This window comes from Salminus brasiliensis, chromosome 18 (genome assembly GCF_030463535.1).
Source record: "Salminus brasiliensis chromosome 18, fSalBra1.hap2, whole genome shotgun sequence".
In the NCBI taxonomy this organism is placed as follows: domain Eukaryota; kingdom Metazoa; phylum Chordata; class Actinopteri; order Characiformes; family Bryconidae; genus Salminus; species Salminus brasiliensis.
Window position 1 is genome coordinate 11,005,504 of NC_132895.1, and position 26,902 is coordinate 11,032,405.

Genomic DNA, 26,902 nt, shown 5'->3' on the forward strand with positions numbered 1-26,902 from the left:
GAGAGAGCTGCTGCTGCATGAGCAAGCTTCCCATCCTCCATCCTCCAATATTTCTCTCTCTCTCTCTCTCTCTCTCCTTCTCTCTCTCTCTCTCGTTTTCCCCCCTCAGGCTTTCCGTACCAACAAGTCCTCCCATCCCCTCACCTGACATTTAAATGTTAACGCCTGTTCAGATCTAAAGAAAGCCCCCATGACGCTCAGGGTCATTCCCTGCCATGCTGGCTCTGTCCCCCCATCCCCCGTGCCAGGGCTTGTCCCTCTAACTGCCCCTTCAAAGCCACCCCCAGTTTCTGAGCCCCGCTGAGACTAGACTAACCACACACACACACACACACACACACACACACACACACAGACCAGAGCTGCAATGATTAGTCAACAGAGCTGATTAGTCGTCAATGATGTTGATTAATGTTTAATTGAAAAACTAATGCTTTGTAATGCGGCTTTCCCCTCACCTAGCACGCCTGATTCAGCTCATTACTAATTAGCTGGCTCCTCGTGTTGGATCAGATCATGTGCCGAAAATTAAATGTCAGGACAATACCGAATGCCAGCATCAATTTAATGTAGATGGTGACGCCAGCTGACGTAGATATTTTGTTGATGCAGCAACAAAATCCAACATCTTTCAGACGTCACATGCCAACATGGTATGGTCAACGTCTACTAATCGCCATAATGTTAACGTCCGCACAACATGAAATTCTAACTTAGGATATGTGCCTTTTGATTTCCGAAAAAAGTTCAGGGTCTGTAAAACATCTGTTTGATGGTGACACTGTAATGGGTCAGTAGTGAATGCAGAATACACTATATGGACAAAAGTATTGGGACACCTGCTCATTCTAATGATTTTCTTCTAAAATCAAGGGTATTAAAAAAATGTATCCTGCTTCTGTTGGAGTAACTGTCTCTACATTGCTGTGCGAATTTGATTGCATTCAGCAACAATGTGGTGTTTTATCCTAAAAGTATTGGTTGGAGCACCGTGATTCCAGAGAACACCGTTCCACTGCTTCACAGCTTAATACTGGGGGGCTTTATACCCTTCTGGCCCAGGCCTGGCATTAGGCATTGTGCCAATAGGTTTATTATAGTAGGTTTATTTGCTCCAGAGTGTCCTATTTTATTGGCAGTACATCTCAGCAGTAAGTAAAACTCGACAGCAGAATATTAGCAAAACCAGCTTGCTGGTTTGGTCTCTCATCGTTCATTAAGACAGAAGCTGGGTTCTCGTATGACCAGTAATAAATCCCTGGTGGCGTTGCAAAGATGGGCTCTGAGTGAACTGATTTGCCTATAAGGACTTTTACTATCCTATCTGCTGATGCTGCACTACTGATCCAAATATACAAGCTATTAATATATAGTCAATGAGATTTACAGATGTTAGACAGTGCTGTTTACATAGAGGCACTTCACAGATATGAACTGTTGAAATTTAAGTGAGTGGGGTTTTGCCTCAGAGTAGCTAAAAGCACAGGTGCTGTATTTATGCCTGTCCTTAGATGTCTTAATGGCTTATTGTCTGTAAAGTCCCAAAGTCACATATGATTCATCTCTATGTGACTTCCTCCCTCTGTGCCACTCTCTCTCTCTCTCTCTCTCTCTCTCTCTCTCTCATTCGGGTTGATGCTGTGCTCCAATAAGCCCAGTGGAGTCGCTGTCATGTCACCTTCCTGTTACTATGGTGACAAAGAATGAGCTGTTTCCATCGTGGTTTACGCTTCAGTAATGTTACACGCTCTCGCTCTCCTTTCCCATTTCTACCTTCTTCTTACTCATACAAACACACCCACACACACACACACACACACACACACACATACACTGAACAACACCTGCACACAAACTCTATTATACACACCTTGCATCCACATTCATAATGTAATGTCAAGATTATGAGTTGTTTAGGTTCTCTCCAGGCTCCCTCTCGCTCGCACAAAATGCAGCATCATTATTGGGTCCTGAAAAAACAGTCAATTATGGGTAGTTATGTTGTTCAATGTTCACTGAAAAAACATGCTTCCTCCATAATTACAGCACATTAGCTACACACACACACACGCGCGCACACACACACACACACATTATATATGTGTGTGTGTATACATATACATATATATACACACACACACACATATATATATATATATATATATGTGTGTGTGTGTGTGTGTGTGTGTGTGTGTGTATATATATATATATATATATATATATATATATATATATATATATATATATATATATGTTTATATGAACTCCTCCTATTGCTAGCAACGCCTAAACAGTAGTAGGGTAACGGCCATGTGTCTCACCACAGCGCACGCTTGAAGGAAAGCATGGCTCCCCAGGTTCAATACAACAGCTAATGGGTGGCCAGTTGTGCTCTCTCTGACTCCGGCTACTGATGGCAAAAAGCATGACCCGAGATTCGGATCCTCGGATCATGGTGGCAGTTCAGTGGTTTTAATTATTTTTTAAGTGAAATGGTCAGTCCCTGTTACTTTCTAGGGACATAAATTTGGTGGTCAGAGAATACCTACACTTTATAAAATAAGTTAAATCTGACTTAAGTCCAAAGCTGTCTCCGAAACTGTGCCCTATCCAAAATATACTGCACTACTTGTGTAGTGGTGTCCGAAATAATCATTAGTGTATATAGAATTTTCAGTGCACTGTAACAATCCCAAAATGCTCTGAGAAAGACTGACCATCAGATTGTTTATACAACGTGATCCGCTGCCGTGCAGCAGTGAGCTCACACACTTGAGGTGGTGTACGATATCGGTTCTGTTCTGAGAGAGACAGGACCAGCATGTGAAGTGAAAGAAGCGTGTGGACTGACAGGGTACAGTAATATGCCAGGCAGCAAACACACCAGCCATCACTGGGCAGCCATCACTGCGGTTCCCAGGGAGCAAACAGGGTTAAGGGCCTTGCTCAAGGGCCCAAGAGTGGCAGCTTGTCAAGCCCTGGTATCAAACCCACAACCCTATCATCAATAGCCCGGTGCTCCAATCGCTAAGCCACTACTGCCCTTTTAGAAGAGTGTGTTAAAGCAGGGAAATCAGCGAACTGTGCTGGAGCTTTCAGTGATTTTGCTTATTGAAATGTATTTATTTTTTTTGCAAAGCCAAAGTGAATGGGTAGATTTGTCTGTGTACAGTCTGTCCACAGCTTTATTCTCATTTGAAACCTACCAGTAGTCTTAATCCTAAGCTAAATAAGCTAAATATGCTTCTTCTGGGTCGCTGTGTCATGCTCCTCAAGAAAAACAGCAAATAACTGGGAAATCAGGGAAATATTACAGTTCCTAAGGAAGATGTGACTGTAATCTGTGGACTGAAGAGCATGTGGCTTTTTGCCTCATTACTCTTAGCGCAGGTGTAAGATAGTGATACCCACAGCAGAATGAGAGCACTGCCAGACACACCGGCATGTTGCTGTGTGTGTGTGTGTGTGTGTGTGTGTGTGTGTGTGTGTGTGTGTGTGTGTGTGTGTCTGAATTTGGAATTTGGTGGATGAATTTCTCTTTTTAGCTCTTTCTTTATGCCCTGTGTTTCTCTCTGAAGCATGACAGGCAGTGTGTGTGTGTGTGTGTGTGTTTAGCTCCGCCTTCATCCTGTCATCTTTGCGCACCTGTCATCTTCCACTGCCCCTCTGTGCCAGCCTAAAACCCTTCTAGACCCACTGGTCCCTCTCTCATTTAACGTTCATTCTGAGTCTTATCTCAGTCCCAGGAAGGTCATTAGGGCCCACGCTTCATGAGCTGAGCTTGCTAATCTTAATGAGTATGTTCTCTTAAGGGAGAGCTTTGTGTTTTGTGGCTCACCGTGCTCAGTTCTCATCTGAAAAATAATGTGCATGAGAGCTTTCACGGGTGTAAACCTCTGATGCTGCTGCGATTCTGTGTGAGTTCTGTGTTTTTTTGGTGAAATTCTGAATCCTTAGAAATAGACAGTGGTTTAGAGGTGAGCAATATGGGGATGGTGTATTGCTATCATTATATATTTTGTTATTATTGGATATGGTGGGATATTACATTACATTTATATTTATGGCTGACGCTCTGATCCAGAGCGACTTACAAGGTTACTGGTATTACAAGGGAGGGCCAATGTAGTGTTAGGAGTCTTGCCCAAGTTTCCTGTCCTGTTTCACTGGCTGTAGTGCAGCAAATTTTGGATAATCTGTAAGTTTTTGGCGGCAGTTTGTGAAATCTAGCACTATTTCCTAAGTGCACCTGGATCTGCATTATATTTACATTTGTGGCATTTAGCTGACGCTCTTATCCAGAGCGACATACAAGGTTACTTGCATTACAGATGGACCAAATACAAACATCTGTCCATTGCCAGTTTGTTGTTTTTAAGCAATTATCTACCCATGTTCATGTGATTCCGATATTATCCTGCATATCCAATGATAAATCCAATGATAGACGCTGTTATTATGATAAAAAAATATGCTTTATTGTCTGAAAATATTGTTGTTGTTATTATTATAATTAGATATTATATGCAAAATAAGTTCTAAATTCTGGTACTGTTTTGTATATCATGACAATGTTTTTATGCGCCAAAATATAATAGTTCTCCATATTTCCAACCCCTACTCTGAACCATGTGTCAATGTAGGCAAAGATAATGGATTTACTTTTTCACGCTCATATAAACCAGGCAGCATCTGGGGTGGATTTTCTTAGACATGTTTCAGATGTTGGAGACAGGAACGTAAGATATTCATCCCCAGTTGTTGAACTTGGCTCTTAGCATCAAGCGTGAGCGGAAATGAGCGCGTTCCAGGTGTTGCTGACGTCTGTCCGTCATTTGGAGTTGCTGGATGGGTCATGACAGGGAGATGTTGTGAGCTTTGTGTGTGGAGCTTGGAGGCTGCTCGTCTTTTTGTCAGATGACAGCTGCGTTTGTGCCGGGGGAGAGGAGCTGCTTTGAGTGGGCTGCTGAAAAATGCCCTTTGTCTTTTGCAGTTCTGATTTTGTGTTTGTTTATTGTTTAACCCCCAGAAGTCACTGCTATCAGCAGAAGTCACAAAAGCGAGAACACATTCAGCAATGACAACAGCACCTTTCAGCTGATTTCAGTTTTGTGTTTGGAGGTGGGGAAGGAGACACAATATTAGAATTTATTTAATTCTATTAGATTTTTTTTCATTTTCAGAATGATTTTGTCTTTTGTTGGTCTTAGGACTAATAGGAAATGTCTGTGTTCAACAACTGTGGACCTTAAACTGTTGATTCACAATGTAATTGCACATGAATTATGCAATTTGACAACACTACTAATTTCAGATGAAACAATGAGGGGTTAACAGCAGCAAAAATGCCTGTAGATATTAACAATAGTAACTTTAGACTGAACCCTGTATCCTGCAGACTTGGTTGGTTGTGCTAATGCATAGTACATGCACAGATAGACTCCCAGCAGGCCTTGAGCCCCTGACCTTTTACACTTGGACTGTACTAGTGCCCTCTTGTCCGGTCCAGATAATAGTTGTGTCTTTTATTTTCATTCTTTAAGAGCCATATCATTTTGGAATAGATCTTGAGAGTCTAGAAGTTCTCCCCTGTTGCAGGACAGACCACCTGTGGCTATTTTGCCTCAGTAACGCTTTAACCCTCCTGCTGTGTTCCGGTCAAATATGACTGATTTTTGAAACATTTTTAATTTGAAAAATGAATTTTATTTCATCAGATTATTGTAAGGTTTCATGGCTTTATCCACAGAATGCATCTAAACACATAAACTTCCTTATTTTATTTATTTATTTATTTTTTATTTTTTTGACTTTGATGTAAATGACCGGTTATTGTGTCACTATAAGAAGTGGATGAAATTGGGTTCAGGCACATGGTCATACATCAGATAGTCACTGTTCCTCTCCCACACCCTCATATGCATGTGCAGCACATATAAGAATAGTCTCTGAGAATAGTGTCCTCTTGAAGAACTCCTTCCAGCCAGGATTCACCTCCATCCAGGCTTGAAATCCATGCATTTTAAATATCTCTGAATCAACTCTGATGCAATCCAGGTGTTTCTAATATTTTCCATTAAAACAAACTTTACATTTTTACATTTACAAACATTTCTTCAAGCGTACTCCTTGTAGCATTTGGGTAAAACAAGTGGTTTGTCCAACAAATAACCATCTTATGCTGATAAATTGTGCTTTTGCTGTTTAAAACCTGGCTAGTGCGCTCCCCAGAGGCTGCAAATTCAGTTGAGCGGTGTCTGTCACTCCGCCTTCATTGATGATGAAAGGATGAGGAGTTTTCCCTTTGTTACGTAGGGGTGGGCGGCAACCTTGCAAATGTTGGTGCTCCCACTGGTCGCCGTGGTGACGTACAAAAAAGAAAAGCCTCTGATTGCATTCTACTCCATTCTAGCCTTCCCGTTCCTCACTAAGCCCCACCTCAATGCGCTCGCATTTCTGAATGTGCTGAGAGGCAGGAGACCCATAGAGATTGAGGGAGGATCTAGTTGTTAGGGATACAGTACTTATCACTGTTGTACTTTATAAACACAGAGCTTGGTCTCGCATCCCCCTCTAATGCCGGACCCTTGAAAGCTTTCCCATTTATTTCTTCCACCTCATAAAGGGACCCTGATGCTGTCAATTAACTTTAATTAATATCATAGCTGCTTTTTTTCCCCCCCTGAGCTCCTATCTCCCAAAGGTCCACAGTGGGGAATTGCAGCTTAAAGGGAATGTGGCCAAGTTACAGAACTAACTTTTTTTGTTGTGGCATTAAAATAATATTAAATAATAATAAGTAATACAATAAAATAATTTGAATCAAATCAAATGAATCAAATTTCCATATCAGTGCATCCCTACTGTTTCGGAGATAGGTAGGTGAGTGAGCGGAGGTCTGTGAGTTTGGTTTGGCACAGTTCAGAGTTGGAATACAGCCGTGAGTGTTGATAATGGAATGACGGTGAGTGGGTGTTGATGGTGTGTGTGTGTGTGTGCGCATACATGTGAGGGGGTGTGAGTGTGTCAGAGTGAGGCTAGCGGGCAGAGACAGCTGTCCAGTTGGAGTGTTGCTGTGGAACTGGCAGGAGTGTGAGTGTACAGACCCTCGTAGCCTAATCTGCTCTTTTTCTCCCTCATTTACTGCTGGCTGCAGCCCACTGAACACACACTGTCTAACCCTCACACACACACACACACACACGCACACACCCCTAATTAGCACCGAATCCCAAACCCTAAGCATATCCCAAACTCTAAATAGCAGTGCTGGAACACCTAAAAGTGATTTCTCAGAAGAAAATGAAGGTGTTTAAAATGGTTCTTGGAGCAGGGCTGTAGTAGAACCACTTTTGGTTCCACAAAGAACCATATTTGTCATAGATCTGTGAGGGTGAAGAACGTTTGCTTTGGTAAAGCCCTTTAAACCTTCACACTCTTCACAAAATGTGGTTCTTCTATGGCATTACATAAAGAACACCTTGGACCTCACTAACACTCTTGTCACTGAATGCCATCAAATCCTCACATCAATTCTCCAAAATCTGATAGAAAGCCTAGAAAGACAGTAGAGAGTTTTCCAGCAAAAGCAGCAGACCCTTGATTTTAGAAGAAACGATGAATGAGCAGGTGTCCCAATACTTTTGTCTTTATAGTGTCTCATTTTGCTATTGCTATCTGAATCATTTGTAATAGTTGCATGGATAAGAACTTACTTTTTAGCTCAACAACTTTCTAATTAATACATTTATTGATGAGTTATTGGTATTGATGTTGCACATTGAATATTTAGGCCTTTAAAATGTTTAAGGGCTTAATCTGAGGAGATATTCTAATAGATCTAATCAATACACTGAATTTTCAGATTCCAATCAGTGACTTGTTTTTTCAGCTGTAAGCTTTTCAAATCTTGTTTCAGTGTAGTTCGTCCTCATCACATCTGCAAGGTGCCTCAAGCAGTAAGTTCAGTCCTTCGTTTGAACTTCTAATTGCAGGATTGCTTCAAGGGTCTGCATAAAAGTTATCGCCACTGTTTACATTTCAAATCGTAACATTTACTCTCCAGTCCAATACACACCATACACCGATCAGCCACAACATTAGTACCATTAGTTGCATAATAATAAGCATGTCCCCCATGCGCCACCACAACAGATCTGACAAGACGCCTGAAGATGTCCTGTGACATCAAGACTTTAGAAACAAATCATTTAAATCCTGTAAGCTGTGAGGTGGGGCCTCCATGGATTGCATTAGTGAGCCTTAGGTGTCCATGACCCTGCCAGTTCAAAGGTTGTTGTTTTTTGGAGTACTTTGGGTAGGTGCTGACCACTGCATACCAAGAATACCTGCCTGATTTTTGGAGATGATCCAGCTGTTTAGCAATTGCAATTTGGCTCAAAGTCTGTTATACTTTTTATCAATATAATTCACTTCAACTGTCAGTGGTTTTAAGCTTATGGCTGATTGGTGTATATCAGTATCAAAGTCACAGTAATGAAAAATGATAAATTATGATCGGCTTTGCTTCAGAAACCCAAAGGAACTTGGAGCAAAATCCAAGACAATTATAGGATATGCCCCTTATATTCATACATCACAAACTATTTACATTTTAATAACTGTATTTAGTTTATTGCTGTTTTCTATTTAATTAGTCTTTAATGTTTTGCAAGCTTTGGGACGTCTTAGAAAAAAACGACTGTGGCTAAATGGAATGTCAGCGCAGTTCACAAAGCTGACTGAGATTTGAGAATTACCTTTTGGTGGAGGCGTAAATTTGTTGAAATATCGCCAAACGTTGGCCCTGTTAAAGTATGCAATAATTGAACTGCATTTTTCAGAGGTTTATGATCAATATATAACTAGAATTGTTAAGTCAAGCCAAGTCATCACTGTCAGAGCTGCAGCTTGTACAGAATGAGGCGCTTTCTCAGCGTGCGCTGTCAAGCGGGTTTAGTGGAGCTTTGGGCTCATTGGATTACGCCTCTTCCATCAGCTGCACAGCCTGGCGCAGCATCCATCAACACCCGAACTGCCATTTCCCCTCACCTCTGCTTCCACCCCTGCACCATTACCCTGAATAAACGATCTGTCCATCTCGGAGAATAATTATCTTCATTATGTTTCAATATGTGTTCACCTCATAAACAGAGGCACAACCTCTGACCTGATCGATGCTACGTTGATGTGAAACCCTGTCGAGGAGCAGGGGGTCATTAATGCGGGATGAAGGCTGTATCTCAACCACATATTTTTTTTTGCCTCACTGAAATGCTAATGGATTATGGGAAAAGGAGACAGTTTCACCTTAATTAAAATATGAGGAATTCACAGCTGAAAAGAATCATTGTGCATTGTGTCTGTTTCTCGCGATAACATTCAAAGGGGGGATGAAAAGGTGTTTATACTTTTATTTCCCATTTCATTTTTCATATCACCAGTCATCGCCCATGGCTGCTATGTTCATAGCACTTGTTTTAAAGACAGCTCATGTTGTAAAAGTTTTCAATAACGGAAGCTCTTCTGCTTTAGTCAGGCTGTGGCCCAGGTGACAATAAGGTGTCTATGCCCCGTCCCTGCCCTCTGACTGACAACTGCTAAGAAAGGATGCATTTGTGGGTGGGGCATAGACACCTTATTGTCACCTGGGCCACAGCCTGACTAAAGCAGAATAGCTTTGGTTATTGAAGACTTTTACAACATGAGCTGTCTTTAAAACAAGTGCGGTGAACATGGGCTATGACTGGCTGAGAAAGCGCCTCATTCTGCGTCTCATTCTGCACAAGCTGCAGCTCTGACAGTGATGACTTGGCTTGATTGGCACCTCCAAAACATCAGGCAGGTCTTGTGGGGTATTCCTGGTATGCAGTGGTCAGTTCCCGGTATGCAGTTGGCCTACCAAAAGTCTTTAGGGGGAGGGCAAACGATGAACCAGTCACAGGGTTACGGTCCCCAAAGCTCATTAATGTGATCCACGGTGGCCCCACCTCACCACTTTCAGGACTTAAAACAGATGCTGCTAATGTGTTGGTGCCAGATATCACAGAACCGATTCAGAGGTCATACATTTACATTTACGGCATTTAGCTGACGCTCTTATCCAGAGCGACTTACAAGGTTTACACGTATTACAGAGGTGGGCCAACGTAGTGTTAGTGTCTTGTCCAAGGACTCTTATAGGTGTAGCAGAGCATAGCCACCCAGACCGGGAATCGAACCCCAGTCTCCCACATGGTATGGTAGCTCACTGGCAGGTAGTGGTGTTATCTGTGGCGCCACACCAACCACCAGATCTTGACAGATCAGAGCTTTTTTTGCAGCACAAGGGGGGGCTACACAGCTTTAGACAGCCTCCCCCCTGTCTCTAAGTCTTTCTCTATCTCGCCTCATCATTGCCTCAAAGCAGTAGGATGTTCTCAGCTCAGGAAATGTTCCGGGTCTGACTGGGTGGTGCCACTTTCTGTCAGATTTTCGCCGCTACCAGTCAGTTAAACAGATGCAAAGTGAAAGGGAGCAGGTCTACCCTTCTCTTTCACCATTCATGTGTATACTTGGGTATGTGTGTGAATGTGTGTGTGTGTGTGTAGATAGCAAGATTGAGTGAGTCATGTGTCTAGCCTTGATGTTTGTCATGACGTGTGCCACAGGAAATGAAATGTAGTCTTTATCTGAGCTCCTGACGGAGTGACGTTTCAGTCTTAAATGAACTAGCCGCAGGCAGAGCGAGAGAGCAAGAGAGAGAGAGTTAGAGAGGGCTGAGTGGATGCCCTGCTCTCTCTGCTGTGAATAGAAGAGCAGCACTGAGGTGTGTTGAGCAGTACAATGTGTATTGACTACTGTAAGGCCAGAACATGGCTGTATTTGCAGAAGATGGATTTCAGACACTGTGGGACGTTCAATTCTCCTCAATTTATTCCCTCTCTCTCTGTCAGCTCGCCCTTTCACGTGTACATGTAGAGTGTAGCTGTGAATAGAGGCCCTGCGAGCAGAGTGCAGAGTGGGTGTATTTATGAACATCTACAGTATATGGGTACTTAATTCATTTCTGTGGCTTTTATTCTTATAATTCTCCCTCTCTCTCTCTATCTCTATCCCTGTGTCTCTCGCCCATTGTTTCATTCTCACATGTGTTAAACCTGCAGTGACAGCGGCCAAACATATCATTATATTTCTGATTTTGGACGGGTGGCTGTTCAGGGTGTTTGGCCGCGTGTGTGGTGTGAATGGTGTCGATCGAGGGTCCCAGCTGCTTGGCGGACTGTATAATGAGGTTTAGCTGTCTTTGTTGACAGAGTGCCTATTTAGTAACTCGTTCCTCGCCAAGCTTCTCCTCACTCTCGGAGCTGAGATTTTTCGCTCCGCAGCTGCCTTTTTGTCTTATCTCCATGCACCACCATGCATCCAGTGTGTTCAGCAGCTTTCTGTACCGCAGAACACTCTCTATATTTAACCAGAACTGTTTACATAGTTCCGAATTTTGCTCCTGAGTCAGATGTGGCATTTAGCCTGTTTTAAAGACGTCTTTGGCACAGCTATTTATGAGTAGACTTTTCATCTCGATGCGAATGTTGTCAAAGGTGACAGAAATTCCTATCTATCAACCAAACTACCCGCCCACTCATACACTCACCCATCCACCCACCCACCAACCTACCAACCTACCAAAACCTGCAACCACACCTAACCCACCCAAACACCCACCCACCTACCTATCTACCTAACAACCAACCAACCCACCAAAACCTACCTCCATACCTACATGACTAAATATTTTTTGCAGGGTGGGATGTCTGATCATTCATCCTCTGCTTTTGTTTTTCCTCCCCTCTTAAAGGCATAGTGTGGCCTACTGAGGTTGGCATGTCATAGAGTGGACATTTGCCAAGGCCTGGACAGAACTGCTGCCTTAGCTTAGTGTCTGTGTACTGTATGTGTGTGTACATGTGACTGCATTGGCCAAGCTGCTGGTCAAGCTGCAGCTTCCAGGTTAATGACAGAATATTTTATTTGTCATTAAAGAGCTCCAAGAGGGCCTGTGTGGTGTTGCTCCATTGCTTCAGCTTCCCCCTGTTTTCCTCTCTCTCTCTCTCTCTCTCTCTCTCTCTCTCTCGCGCTCTCTCGCTCTCTCTTCCTCTGTTTTCCTGTGAAAGAAAAAGCTACAGTGACTTAACAAGCTCTCAAATCATTCTTGGCCATGTCACATTTCATGACTCTAGAATTTGGTTTAAGGGCATGGAAGGATCTGAGACAGGAAGTGGTAATGAAGTGAGGTTTGTTGGCTATGGCAGCATGTCTCATCAAGACGTGTTACAGTTCAGTAAATACTGTATGTAGTGATTGTGTGAAACAGTATATATAGTTTTTGCCCTAGATGTGATCCAAGTACTCTTAGTGCTAGGCTAAAAGGTAATGCTAGCCTTTTGCTATCCCTTCTTTCCATCATTCGTTCCCATCAAAACAAACTGGACTCCCTCAGATGCCTATGAAACCGAAAGCTAACGCCACACCCCAGAAAGAAAAGTGATAGATTATAGTTTTTTACCAGTAAGACTTGAGAAGGCAGAATCCGGGGACCAGCCAATTACTGCAGAGCTTATTAACCCTCAGTATAAAGAAAAACCAGCATGTTTTATTTTGAGGCAAAATAACAGGGTTGTAAATAGGCTTATAACGTCACATCAGCAGTTCTTGCTCCCCATCATCACACAACAACTTATAATACTTAATATATATATTATAATAGTTAATGCATTCTGTGTTACCTTTGCATTGCCCAGTGCTCAAGTCTGCAAAGGGCCTTCTACAGTACCACACAGCCACAAACGCCCCTACTGAAAAATCCAGCTCAAGACCAGCTTGGTCATACTGGATGTTTACCATGGTCAGGTTGCTCATGCTTGTAGACCATCTAAACCAAATGCCCTATTCTGGTCTTAAACCAGCTTGACCAGCTTGAGCTAGCCAGTCTGTTTTTTTCAGCAGGGCTATCACCATCGATCATTTTGGGCGCCAGGGTAGACCCTTCCAGTGTTTCTTTGAAGAACTAAGGGATACAGAATGGAGGTAAAAGTAATAGGAGAAAACACACTTTTGTCATAAGCATGAATCTTTTACTGCGGAAATGAGGGACATTTGGAGAGAGATACAGGCAGTGTTCTCTGCGTCTAAACACAAAGGCTCGCTGCATCTCAGAGAGCTCTGAAAAGAGGAGTCTCTTTCGCTTCTCTGTTCTGTACAGTTGACAGCCCTCTTCGAGACGCCCGTTCACTGCAGAACAATAGTCATATTCAATTATGTGTGTGGGTGATTGCGTGTGCGTGTGAGCCGGGGTTTGTGCTGTATTAAAAGTTTTATACCTCAGCATGGTTCTGAGAATAGAGCAGTATACTGTATGATGTGGTGCAGGACTGTGAGGTGGATCATACTGTGCATGCTGAGAAGATGAAGAAGAAAAGTATCTAGTAGCTTCTTTAGTTTTGCACTGGAGCCTTGAGGCTGATAACGCTAATGTCCATTGGCAAACTGTGACTTGCTCAAGGGCCCAACAGTGGCAGCTTGCCGGAAATCGAACCCACAACCCTGTTATTGATAGCCCGGCGCTCTAACCGCTGAGCCACCACTGCCCCTTACAGACCTAAGGCTATTAATGTGTCGGCTAGTCTCCCTGTGGGATTCACAGCCATATGCAAAGCTTGTGTATCTCTGATCAAATTATATGTTTTACTACTTTCTATGGACCAAAAATATTGGGACACCTGCTCATTTTTTCCATCTTTTGGAGGAACATCTGCACCCTCAGCAGTGGGTGGAGCAGATAAATCTGTGTTGAAACGGTGTTCTCTGGAATGATGGTTGATGATGGTGATTTTCCATCCAATACTTTTGGGATGAGATAGGAAGTTGGTAATGAGATAGGGTTGTGATCATCCAACAGCCTGACCTCATTAACGCTCGTCTCATTGAATGCAATCAGATCCTTATAGCAATTCTCCAAAATCTAGTAGAAAGATAGTAGAGACAGTTACTCTGACAAAAGCTTTTTTCTTTTTTTTTTAAGAGTCAGTAAATAAGTGTCCCAATACTTTTGTCGATATAGCGTATTTCAATTTCCAGAAGTTGGTCTCCTCTGAGGGTCCTGAGGGTTCCGTTCTGCCTAAATCATCATACACTTGCTCAGACTGTGTTATTGAGTGATGTTTAATAGATTTTAATGCATGCCAGCTACACTTCAGCATCCTTTCTCTTCTAGATGCTGAACACTTTAATTTGTATAGACAGATTTATGAGGAGCATATAATTAACAATTACAGTTTTTCAGTGGCTGCTTTTACCATCTAAAATAAAGTAGCATTTTGCATTTCACTGTTACGCCTCTATCTCTGTGAACCAGCTGCATAACAGTATGGACTAATTTCACCCCAGTGTCAGTTCCAAATGCAGTATATTATTTTTGGTGCAATTTCTGTATACCGCTCCAGCCAGCACTGTGTATGTGTGTGTACTCCTGAGTGTGTGTGTGTATGTATGTGTGTCTCAGTGGTAAAGTAGCTCAGGCATGTGCTAAGCAGCGGGTTAACGCTTTGCCTCAGACACGCTCTGCAAATCTTTTTAATTTGCTCTCTGCCTTTGCTGGCTGCCTGAGCGCTGGGGCCTGTAATAAGGTGCTGATGCCCCAGTGCCCTCCCCAAGGCCATGGCTCTGTGCCACCCTGCTGAAGTTCAGACACAGAGGGACGCAAATGCAAAAACACAAGAACTCGTCAGTCTAGCCCATCAACACATAACTTCATAGGTGCCAACTAAGGGTAGGCTGAGTGGGTTTGTGGGGGGGGGGGCAGATAACAAAAGGTGGGCAGGGCAATGCCCCTGCAATCTTAGCGCCAAGCTCATAAACAGTTGGAAAACGGCAGCGATAGTGAAACTGTATTAAACATTGTGAAAACACTGATTTTGAGCTGCGCTGTTTTCAGCATGCTAGCACTTGTTGAGTGCTTTTTTCTCCTCTGGGTTGCCAGATTTACGCTTCTCTCACCAATTTGTGGTAAAAAAAAATGCAGCCACATGTGGAAATGATAAATTCACAGACTGCATTATTTCTGCTGTACTTTCTAAATGTACCAGGACACCATAGATTTATACTTATCTAATGAGTGTATATGGATTCTAGAGTTGAATAGCTGGTTATCTAAGGACAGACATGCACATACAGTGTCAGAAGATGCAAACTTTGGCTGGTTTGATGACACTTTGCTTATATCCAGATTAATAACTAATGTTTTTGTCTAGGGAAGCTTAAATGATCCCTGTTTTTATTGGCTTTGACAGTTTCTTCCCTTTCAATGAGGAACACAAAAGCTGCCTGAGGGTCACTGGTCCCCCCTTACTGAAATCCTGTGTAATTTCTAAAGGCACAGTGATACAGCAGGCTGTTTAGGCCAGGAGTGATCGGAGGTTGAAGGGTTGGGTCATGTAAAAATGTATTATATATATTAATTTTGATATTTAAAGACACACAGATGTGGGCTAAGTGGACATGACATGAGTAAACAGGACTCTCTCAGTCGCTCACATTTAGCAGGCCGAGGATTTTCAAGAAGGGGGAACCAGGGAGCTTCTGGCCACTTTACTGTGCAAAAGTTGAAGGAAGGAAACTCAAAAACCAGCATAACCACATCAGCAGCATCTCCCAAATGTACCCACATTACAGCATGACTCCAGGGTCCACAGACATTGGCCACAGTGAATAAGGGGAACGGGGCACTGCTTGTTTGAGTGCAAATGACACTGAATCTGTGCTGCTGTTGCTTCAACAACACAACCTCAACTGATTCATTAAGATCATTAGATTAATTGTGAAGCATTAGGTCTGGCCTGTGAACTGTTTAGAAACACTGTCGATATGCAAACCCAAGCATCCCAGCAAACGAACAACACCTCGTATGTCTATTCAGCTGGTTTAAACAGATTAGAAAGTTGAACCACATTGGACTAGTCTATTATAGTGTGAGTCTTGGCAGTCATAGCACTGCACTCTTTTATTTACAAGGGTAATGGATTGGTTGAGGAAATTATATTGAAACAGTTATTGCATTGATAGGGAGGAGCCCCGACCCAGCACAACTATTAGCTTTATTCCCTTCACTGGAAGCCCTGTTTGTTCTCCTTTGTTGCCATTTCCACTTGGGTGTGGAGGTGACTAATGGGGGCTAGTGGAAGTCACGATGGAGGCAAAATTGTAGATGAGTCAGTTCTTTTTTTTCCCATTGTTTTATACACTCTGCCATTAGCGTAAGATCAGCCAGGGATGCATTAAGGGCCAGGCAGTAATTATGAGTGTTTTGGAGTGGATGTGCGTGTGTGTGTGTGTGTGTGTGTGTGTGTGTGTGTGTGTGTGTGTGTGTGTGTGTGTGTGTGTGTGTGTGTAAGGGGGAGGGGTGGTTAGGAATGAAGCACTCTTTTAGCCTGCTATTTTAATTGAGGGAAGTGACTGGACACAGGAGATTTGAGCTCCAGTCAGCTCTGAAGCTGCTGACAGTCACTCAGCGGCTCTTCAGAGAACACCCCGTACCCTGCTGCTCACACTGCCTCCGCCATCAAGCTCGTACAGTGGCAATGAAACGTGCACACTTGGAAAGCTTATCCACATTCTGTAAAGAATCGGCTGCTGTGATAGTGTGTATATACACTCTTAAAGGTATGATCAGTTTAAAGATGTATCATTCACTCCTCTGTCAAGCAAGGGTCAGCTGCAAAACTAGCCCACGTTGAATTCACTGAATTCATTTGAGATGTTACGCACACCAGGACAATGAACCACTGAAGTTATAAGGAGTGTTTCAATCGCAATTCAGGGCGAAAGTCATTCGAACGGGGATCACTTACATATACTGTGTAATTCTAAAAGGCACAGTTTTAGAACAGCATGTCTTATTCAGGGATAAAAAAGAGGTCATGGAGTTGGGTCATATAAAGTGAATAATGATTTTGATTAACCCCTTAAACAGCCTATGAGCCGGTAAGACGAAAGTGTAATTACAAACGTTTATTACCTAGGAATAGACCACCAGTCTGTACAGAAGTCCCTGTAGTTACTGAATAATACGCCTTTCTGCATAATATCATAATAAGGCATTGGGTCCTTATGCTTCAACTAACCAAAATTAATTCAACTTCATATAAAAAAATAATAAACAAGGAAAATGTTGGGCAAAAAATAAAGTTCCTAATTAATAGCATATATAATATCATGTAATCTTTTATTTGTTATACAGTAGAGCCTTTACATTATATGGATGCTCTTTAAAATCTAATTTTGAATCTTATTTAATAACAGCAATGGTTTTATATATAGAACCACACTTTTAACCATTGCACAGGTGCTGTCCCACCTGTAGGATCTGAACATTCAGCTTTGAACATTCAAAAAGTCATCAGCTTTATTTTTACTGATTCATCAAATCTGTCTACTAATTAGTCCACCCACAACATGCATCCCTACAATTCAGCAATTTTCCATTTAATCTTAAATGGTCCAGAGGTTACTCTAGGAGAACCATTACAGGTGGCCAGAACTTGAAATGATGCATTTTTCAGAAGTTCTTTAAGTAAAGGCAGCAGTTTTGTTAAGAACCATGAAAACTCAAAGAAGAATTTGAATGAATGATTAATTGGGTCTTTGCCTGGTTTAATGGTTGTATGATTGGTGTTTTTTATTTGTAGGTTCTTAAACATTAAAAAAGGTTCAAACTCTTCAATTAAAATGTATTAAAAGAACTATTCACTGATTTACAGAAATCCCTCTTGTATATGGTTCTTTAAAGATGCTATTAAATAGTTCTCTATCACCTGAAAGAAAACCACTACTGTTATAAGTTATAAGTTAATATGATGAATACAATGTTAATAGTAATTAACATGAGCAGAGGTAATTACTGCCATGTGATTGTCATATAGGTGTGTGTATGTGTGTATTTTACAATTGTGTTTTTTCTGTTTCTAAAAATGTGTATGACTGTACACATCAGTGCAGTGTGACAGGTTCCTATATGTGAGTGTGTGTGTGTGTGTGTGTGTGTGTGTGTGTGTGTGTGTGTGTGTGTGTGTTGCATGACACTGATGGCTCTTGGCAGGCAGGATGACTTCATTAGGCTGCTCTTCGTGGACATTGTGGGAGCATCTCCACCGCTCCGTGGGTCATGTGCCTCCACGGCTCTTCTTATCCAGACGATGAAGTGGTGAACTCTGCTCCTCTTGCAGACTGAGCTGGAGCCAAGCATTAGCGCTTAATGTGGATGGAGAAACGCCCTGCTTCAGCATTAAATAGAAAGAGACATGCTAGATAGCCTCAGCAAATGAACTGGCTCTAATAACCAGATGGAGAGCTCTGGGAGGGGACCAATTTCGCCTCATTACAGGAATAAATTGCAGCTGAAGTTCTGTTTTTCTGTTTTTCAGAAAAGGCAGGGGAAAGGGTGTGTTGTTGTTGTAATTGTTGTGTTTGAGGCTTTATTCTGTTCCCTGAGGCCACTGTGCCAGGCCTTTACTAAGGTATGACCCCTGTGAGAGACCCTTTCTGTGGAAAGCATTAGCAAGCATTGATGTGAGCATTTAGCTGCTCTTGTGACTAGCAGACATTTTTTTGTGTCTTATCACAGAAGACCAGATTTGCATCAGCCTTACAGGGATGGCCTGTACTCGCTTCTACAGGACACCTAGTGGCCAATTCATTTCCGACAATAGAAGCTGCCTGATTGGGTTGGATTTCTATTTTTTATTGGTTTCAATCTAATCAGCCAATCATGTGGCAGCAGTGCGATGCATAAAATCATGCAATTACGGGTCAGTAGCTTCAGGCATTGTTTACATCAACCATCAGAAAGGAGAAGAAAATGTGCTTTCAGTGACTTTGAATGTGGGGTGATTGCTGGTGCCAGGTGGCCTTTTCTGAGTATTTCTAGAACTGCTGATCTCCTGGAATTTTCAGCACAACCGTCTCTAGAGTTCTCAGAACGGCGCAATAAGGAAAAAACATCAGTGATGTTTATGAGAGAGGTCAGACAGGGTGTAGCTGACAGAAAGGCTACAGTAACCCAGATAACAACTGGTGAGCAAACTGGCAAACTGTGGTGAGCAGAAAAGCATCTCAGACTGCCCAACACGTCCAATTTGAGACAAATGGGCTGCAACAGCAATATGTTGGGTTCTACTTCTGTCTGCCAAGAACAGAAAGCTGAGGCTGCAGTAGGCTCACCACCAGCTGAACAGTTGAAGACCGGAAAAATTTAGCCTGGTCTGATGAATCTTGATTTCTGCTGAGGCTCAGAGATTGTAGGATCTGAGGTTGGCACCAACAGCATGAATCCATGGACCCGACGTGCTTTGAGTTAGCAGTCCAGCCTAATAGAGGTGGTGTAATGGGGTGGGCAATGCTTTTTTGGCACACTTTAGGCCTGTAAACACCAATCACTCGAATGCCACACACGGTTTGAGTACTGTTGCTGTCCATGTGCATCCCTTCATTACCACAATTCACCCAACTTCTAACAGCTGCTTTCAGCATGATAATGCACCATGTCACTAAGCAAAGGTTGTCTCAAACTGGTGTCCTGAACATGACAATGAGTTCAGTGTTCCTCAGTGGCCTTCCCAGTTCATGATTCTGAATCCAACAGATAATTTTTGGGATGCAGCAGAATGGGATCTAGTTGCAGCCTGAATTTGCACCTAAATAATCTACAGAAATTGGGTCTGCAATCATTTCAACATGGACCAGAATATCAAAAAAGGCAGCAAAAGGCCCAACCCAGTATTCGTGTAGTGGTCCTAATAAAGTGCTCTGTGAGTTTCTATATGTTTACATGTTTTCCTATTCAGTTAGAGAGTTCCTGACAGTGTTAAGATGATCAACTTCATTGTGGGCCTGAAAAATATGGAGCCACCGGTTGCCTCATAGAGCCGTATGCAGACTCATGTTCAGCTGTTGTGAATGTGTGCGTTTGTGTGTGTGTGCTGGGTGTAGCATTGCGTGACTGAGCTGACTGACAGCCACCGTGTGATGCTGGTTACTCCTGAGAGAGAGCCATCTCTTACTGGGATGTGTGAAAACCTCAATTCCAGCACAGTGCAGCTGGTGCAACAGTAATTACCTAACAGCACTCCCTACTGAGGACGAGACGTCTCTCACTACCTTCCTCTCTCGCTTTCTCTCCTTTTCTCTCTCTCCTCACCCCTGTTTCTCTCTCTTTCTGCTGAATAGCTGAATGAATGATGCAGTTGCTCTCTAAAACAAAGGAACCACAACACGTTCTTTGAAGTGATCTATGAAATAATTGCTTTCGACTGCCTAAAGAACCTTTTGAATTTATGATTTATGAAGCATTTTTTTTTAAGTGTGAAAAAGAAGCCTTTTAAGGTTTAAGAAGGAGCTAGACATGTTGACTTTTTGGGTAGACCCGCCCCCTTTTCACAGGCCAAGTTTGTCTCAGACCACCTTCATTGATCTTACAGCGTGATGCAAAGCCGACTTTTACCCTGGATTCCCAGTTTGTCCAGTAAGTGGAGTGGTTCAACAGTAAAAGTGCAGCTCATGTAAGTTCCACTACAAGCCACCATCCTTGAAGAAGCACGCAAAACAAGCATCCAGACCTTTTTTGCTTGCTGTCTCTTGACTCCATCTGAAGACCCGTCTCTTTCAAGAGTACTCAGTTCAGCACTTATTTTGAAGGCGTGTGATTGCACTCATATCTCTTGTCAGTTGGGCTTTCAGGCAAAGTGTAGTGTATGTTGAGTATTGTGTATCTAGGTGTTCATACTGACTTCTGTATTTGGCAGCATTTAGCTTGAGGTAGGTGTGTAGGTCGCTCTGGTTAAGAGCATCTGCTACATGCTGTAAATTTAAATGTAAATGCTCCCGAGAGTCCTATTCTATTGACAGTACTTCTCTACAGGGACTAGACAAGCTGTGTGTGTGTGTGTGTGTGTGTGTGTGTGTGTGTGTGTGTGCATTTGCACATCTGTGTCAGCAGTGGGTGCGACTTACAGTAGCTGAATGCATTCCTTAGAAGGGCTGTCCACAAGTATGTGGACATGAAGTGTATAATACAGTGTTTATTACCGGTCTAATCACATAATAAGCTACTCAGGTGTCTGATTTTTCATGACTGTAATTGACGGTGGATGTCCAGATTAGCAGCAATGAACAAGCCTCTCATCTTTTTGTTTATTAGGGGTTGTGTGTGTGTGTATGTTTGTTTTGACTGATCACAGATATCATTCCCAGCCATATTTCCTGCGGCCAAAGGCAGTAGCCTCCTGTAGAGATGTATGATGCTGTCGATAAGGAGGATATTAAAAAGCACTCTTCTCTCTCATACTGGCAGCTGCTGCCTCAACGGGATCGTTTAGAATCATAAAACTGTGTTTTCACTGCCGCTTCACTCTCCAAGGAATACACAAAAACACAGCTGTTACTACTACACAATAAACCCTCCGACATTCTGCTCTGGGCTCCTGAACAATAGTTTGCACTGTGGGATCTTCATTCATTAGCAGGAGTTTAAACTCGACAATGAATGCTTTTCGGTTCTGTGTTTTCGTGCTGTTGAAAGTTTGCTTGTTGTCATTTAGAAGACTTGTTCCTGACTTGGTTGATTCTGACTTGGAAAAGAATGGTGCAGTGACTGTTTTTCACCAGTAGAGGGCCTTTCTGAAAACACCAGTAGAGGACCTTTCTGAAAACATCTTCTCTCAGTGTGCGGATGCTGAGTGGGGAGATGTCTTGTGGGGGCGTTGCGACAGCGCTGTCACATTTATTGGGCCAAGGCCATCCAGCACAGCGCAACTTTGTTTAACTCTTGGAAGACTTATACCATCATTTTTGCTGCACATTTCAATTACTTACTTACTTATTTACTTAATTATGGAAGCATATTTTTATTAATTAGTAAGTATGATTAGCTTATTTGCATTTCATTTGCATTTTAGCAAACAGGTACATTTTATAAACCGATAAATTATCAAAACAGATAAAGTATTGGGACACCTGCTAATTCATAGTTTCTTCTAAAATCAAGGGTATTAAGACAGAGTTTATCCTGCTTTTGTTGGAGTAACTGTCTGCACTGACCAGGGAAGGATTTTTACTAGATTCTGGAGCATTGCTGTGAGGATTTGATTGCATTCAGTGACAAGTGCGTTAATGAGTTCATGATGTTGGATAATTACCACCCCGCCATATCTCCAACTCCCCAATTCATCCCAAAAGTATTGGATGGAGCACAGTCCATCATTCCACAGCTCAATGCTGGTGAGCTTTATACCCCTCTAGCCCACACCTGGCATTGGAGGCATGGAGCCAATAGGGTCATGCTAATCAGTGCAACATAAAGTAGCTGAATGCATTCATTAGAATATCCACATACATTTGACATATATATGCAATCACATACCGAGGCAACAGGTATCCTACATATACAGGATCTTCAGTAAATTAGAAGGTGTGGGTGTGGTAGAGGCCTCGTAGAGTTGGCCCATGGATCCAGAATGGTTTAATACAGGCCTGCTTTTCACCTCTCTATCTCTCTCTCTTTTTCTTTCCGTCATGCTGTAAGTGTTCTCTTTTGTCGCCATTCAGCATTTCATGACTTGAGCATAATTTTAGCCTGGGTCAGATGTTTGGTAAGTGGGGAGAAGACCCTCAGGCGTTAGAAAAGCCCAGTGGCTATCTCTGCTAGGGGCTGAAGAAAATGATGTAACATGGAGAATTGAGCCTTCAGGGCCACACACATACATGCTGGTTCCAGTCCACAGGTCCTGAGGGGAATTCCACACATCCAGACTCTTTTGCAGACTGCTAGCCAGCCCCATCTCCCTGGCAACATCTAATCACTGTCATCCCAGCACACGCTGTGTGATGGGATTAGATAAGATTATGCTAATTTCCCAGAACATCCACATGTGTGGACACACACACTCAGCAGGAGTGGGTGATGTGAGCTTACATTTCTATCCAAATATTTTCCACTATCAGAACAGCAAAAATATTCTTATCATTATTTTAAATATATCAGATGTTCTGATTTTCAGGTTTATTCAGCAGTGTGATGTTTCATTTAAACTGTGTTACATTGTCTGATGAGTTTAGGCCTGCTGAGTTTATTTTAGGGAGCAGGGTTGGATGGGTTATATCATATATGGGCTTATTACAGTATCTGTGATGTGGTAAAATACATAGGACAGTACCAAGATGCCTGTATACAAAGTCAGCTAACTCAACTTGAGTTTAAAGTTCTCCTAACTGACATTTATTAGTTCTATTTCTCAGTTTGATCAACATTAAATTTCAAGTTGAGCCTCAAAAACATTAGGAAATGAGCTGCAGCTGAAACTGATTAAATACTGTGTAAGACATTTGGTATGTGGCTCCTCCCCCTCAATCTGTTTACTGTTTATTCCCAATTGCAGGTTAGAACTTCCCGATTATGCAGGGGAAGGCTTTCTAGTCTCAGACCCATAACCGAGGAGGGCCGTGATGTTGATTGGAACTTCTGTGGGGCAGTGGTGGCTCAGTGGTTAGAGCACCAGGCTTTTGATGACAGGGTTGTGGGTTCGAGACCCGGGCTCAGCAAGCTGCCACATTTGGGACCTTGAGCAAGGCCCTTCACCCTCTTTGCTCCCCAGGTGCCACCACGATGGCTGCACACCTTTATTAGTGTGATTAGATCATGTGTGTGTGTGTGTGTGTGTGTGTGTGTGTTCACTGCATGGATGAGTTAAAGGTGGAGGCCCAATTCCATCTCTGTCTGATGACACAAATGGTGAATATGGTTGTCTTGTTTTGTCTCTTAAAAGCTGGCGGTTAGACTGTTGCACCATCCTAGAGCTGTGTAACGCTGTACATATTTTGTGTCCATTAAGAAACAGAAATGTCCCCAGCCTGGGGATGTTGTGTGGTAATAGAAGTTCTAGCCTGCAGATGTGAATAAACAGTAAACAGATTGAGGGGGAAGAGCCACAGACTAAACATCTTACACAGTAGTTACTCAGTTTTAGCTGCAGCTCATTAAATAATGCTAAATAAGCTTAAACAAACGCTTTGAAACAGTTACTTCATCATTTTAATTAGGCCTAACTACATTTGTTTTTAATATAAAGAGTAGTAATTTGACGGACCAGGTCCTGTTCATGTCTGATTTCATATGAAATAATACTAGCAGGCTCGTTGTGTAATAGATATTTAACCTTATTTTAGTATAAGTGTAAAATGAATGGTTGTGTTTGCTTGTGTGTGTCCTGCAGGATTTTGGCCACGGTGGGCTCAGATTTCGACCTGAGGACGCTCCGCGCCGTCCGAGTGCTGAGACCTCTTAAGCTGGTGTCAGGAATCCCCAGTAAGTCTATAATCGCAAATGTGGTCCCAAACAGAACCATGTTTGTAAAAGCAGTGTGTGAGTGTGAAGAGCCTTTCAAAGGTTAAGAGAATCGTCTCTTAATGCAAAGCTTCTTCACCCTCACACATCTCTTTCACAAACATGGTTCTTTAAGGTATCAAACATTTCTCTTCTATGGCATCACTCAAATAACCATTTGTAGCACCTTCAGTTTTAAGAGTGTATAATAGCTAACTGTGACTCCCACTCCCTCGTCTTTCTCTCTCAGGTCTACAGGTTGTGCTGAAGTCCATAATGAAGGCCATGGTTCCTCTGCTGCAGATCGGCCTGCTGCTCTTCTTCGCCATCGTCATGTTCGCCATTATCGGCGTGGAGTTCTACATGGGCAAGTTCCACTCCACCTGCTTCAAAGATACAGGTCAGTCTGATCTGCTGGCCCGTTCAAAGCCCACGGGACCAATTTTCCATGGAAGGAGCCAGATTTACTCAATCTACTGTCTGCTCTGACAGCATCTCCAGTGTACTGCAGTTAGGACATGATCATGCTGGGATTTTGTGCTTCCTGATGCCGGCACTGGCCAGAGGGTAAAGTCGTTGCATCGTTAATTAGCTGAAGATATATATGCACTCATTTGGAGGAGTAATATTGGGCAGTTTAAAAGCTTGTTAACTTTCAATAGGAATATTGTCAATAGGGAAATAAGCTCAACCAAAGACAAGAAAAAAACAATCATCATAGAAATCAGTGTGGTAATTAAACGTATTAATAGTCTTATAATTGTGTATTGCTGGCATTCAAACAATATTAATCCCACCTGAGTTTTCTGGTTTCTAGCCAGACGTGAAAGAGGACACTAACACTCGGCTGGCTGTAAACATGTAAGCCTCGACATGTTTGTTTAACCCCTTAAAAAGCCTACGATCAGCCCGTGGGCCGAAAGTGTTACCAAACTGTTACCAAAGAATAGCCCCACCAGTTTGTACAGACGCCCCTGTAGTTACTAAGTAATACACCCTAGTGTGTGATAAGCCTAGGAGTGTTAAGGGGTTAATCTATTAAGCTTAATTTATTTTTCATTTCATTAGTTTTTAATTACAGTTTCTTACATACTAGGCTGATTTAATACCCCAGTCAGAATGTTTATTTCCCTTTTTCATTGCATAATATCCTGCTAGCTGTTGGCAGACCTAATCGGTTGCTTCCCTGGAACATTAGAGCCATGAATGCAATAAAATAAAGCCTTATAACTGAAAGCAATGATTCAGCCAGAATACAAATGTGCACGATCCTCCCCCCCAGCCCAGATATAGTCAATCAGACAGTGCTTGATCTCCACAGATTGTTTCCTTAGTTTGGATGTGGAGGTCTGGAGCTTATAGCCACTAGGCTAACGTAATGTGTTCTGCCTAAATTACCACACATTCTCCTCAACTGTGTTGAAGGTTAAGCCAATTAAAAAAGAGACATGCTTATGTGCTTACTGACACGCTGTTATCAGTTCAGCTCAACTCAGGTTGACTTTATTGTGTTGCCAAAGCACAAAAGTATTAGGACAGCTCCTCATTCATCGTTTCATCCAAAATCAAGGGTATTAAAAGAGAGGTTAGGATGTTGAATGATCACCACCCCACCTATTCCCCAGCTCCCCAACTCATCCCAAAGGTATTGGATGGAGCACCATCCATCATTCCAGAGAACACTGCTCCACAGCTCCATGCTGGGGGGCTTTCTCTGTAGGCTACTTCTCTACAGGGACTAGACAAGCTGTGTGTGTGCATTTGCACATCTGTGCCAGCAATGGGTGTAACTTAAAGTAACAGAATGAGGTCAGGATGTTGAATGGTTCACCAACCTTAACTCCCTAACTTATCCTAAAAGTACTGTATGAAGCCCCATCCATCATTCCAGAGAAAACCGTTCCACTGCTTCTCAGCTCAGTGCTACCCCTCTAGTCCACAACTGGTATTCGGTATGTGTTAGGTATACCTCTATAGGGACTAGACAGCAGTGGGTGCAACTTAAAGTTACTGAATGCACTCATTAGGAGTCCACAAACATTTGGACATATAGTTCTCTCTCTTTTGAGAATGAAATGACTGCTTGCTGAATCTCAGTAGTGTGAACTTACTAAGGTTATGCAGATCAGTCCTGTATCTACCGCACCTGACCATCCCTTAGGTTTGTCTGCCAGCTGTAGCCTGTGTGTGTGTGTGTGTGTGTGTGTGTGTGTGTGTGTGTGTGTGTGTGTGTGTGTGTGTGTGTGTGAATAAAGAAGAGGTCTTGACAGGTTGTTAATGTACATGATATGTATGTGTGTGTTTGTGAGTTATTTCAGTACAATGTGTGTGTGTGTGTGTAATTAGCCTGTGCTGTAATGATGCTCCTGGTGTTCAGAGGCTGAGCTGTTAACATGCACCCAGCTGCAGCCGCCACGACCACTCAATCAGCAGCATCAGCAGGTGCTGCGCTCCGGTGTGTGTATGTGTGTATGACGGTGTATAAATGTCTATGTG

General features: G+C 42.6%; 1 protein-coding gene across 16 annotated transcripts in view; it reads left to right on the forward strand.

Moving 5' to 3' along the window:
- cacna1bb (calcium channel, voltage-dependent, N type, alpha 1B subunit, b) overlaps positions 1-26,902 on the forward strand; it is a 183,842-nt gene that overhangs the window by 45,078 nt on the left and 111,862 nt on the right. For all 16 annotated transcript variants that reach the window (XM_072661537.1, XM_072661536.1, XM_072661542.1 and 13 more), the window contains 2 exons: positions 24,297-24,388; positions 24,657-24,806. In XM_072661537.1, the coding sequence (XP_072517638.1) occupies positions 24,297-24,388; positions 24,657-24,806 (242 nt within the window). The remainder of the gene's footprint in view (positions 1-24,296; positions 24,389-24,656; positions 24,807-26,902) is intronic.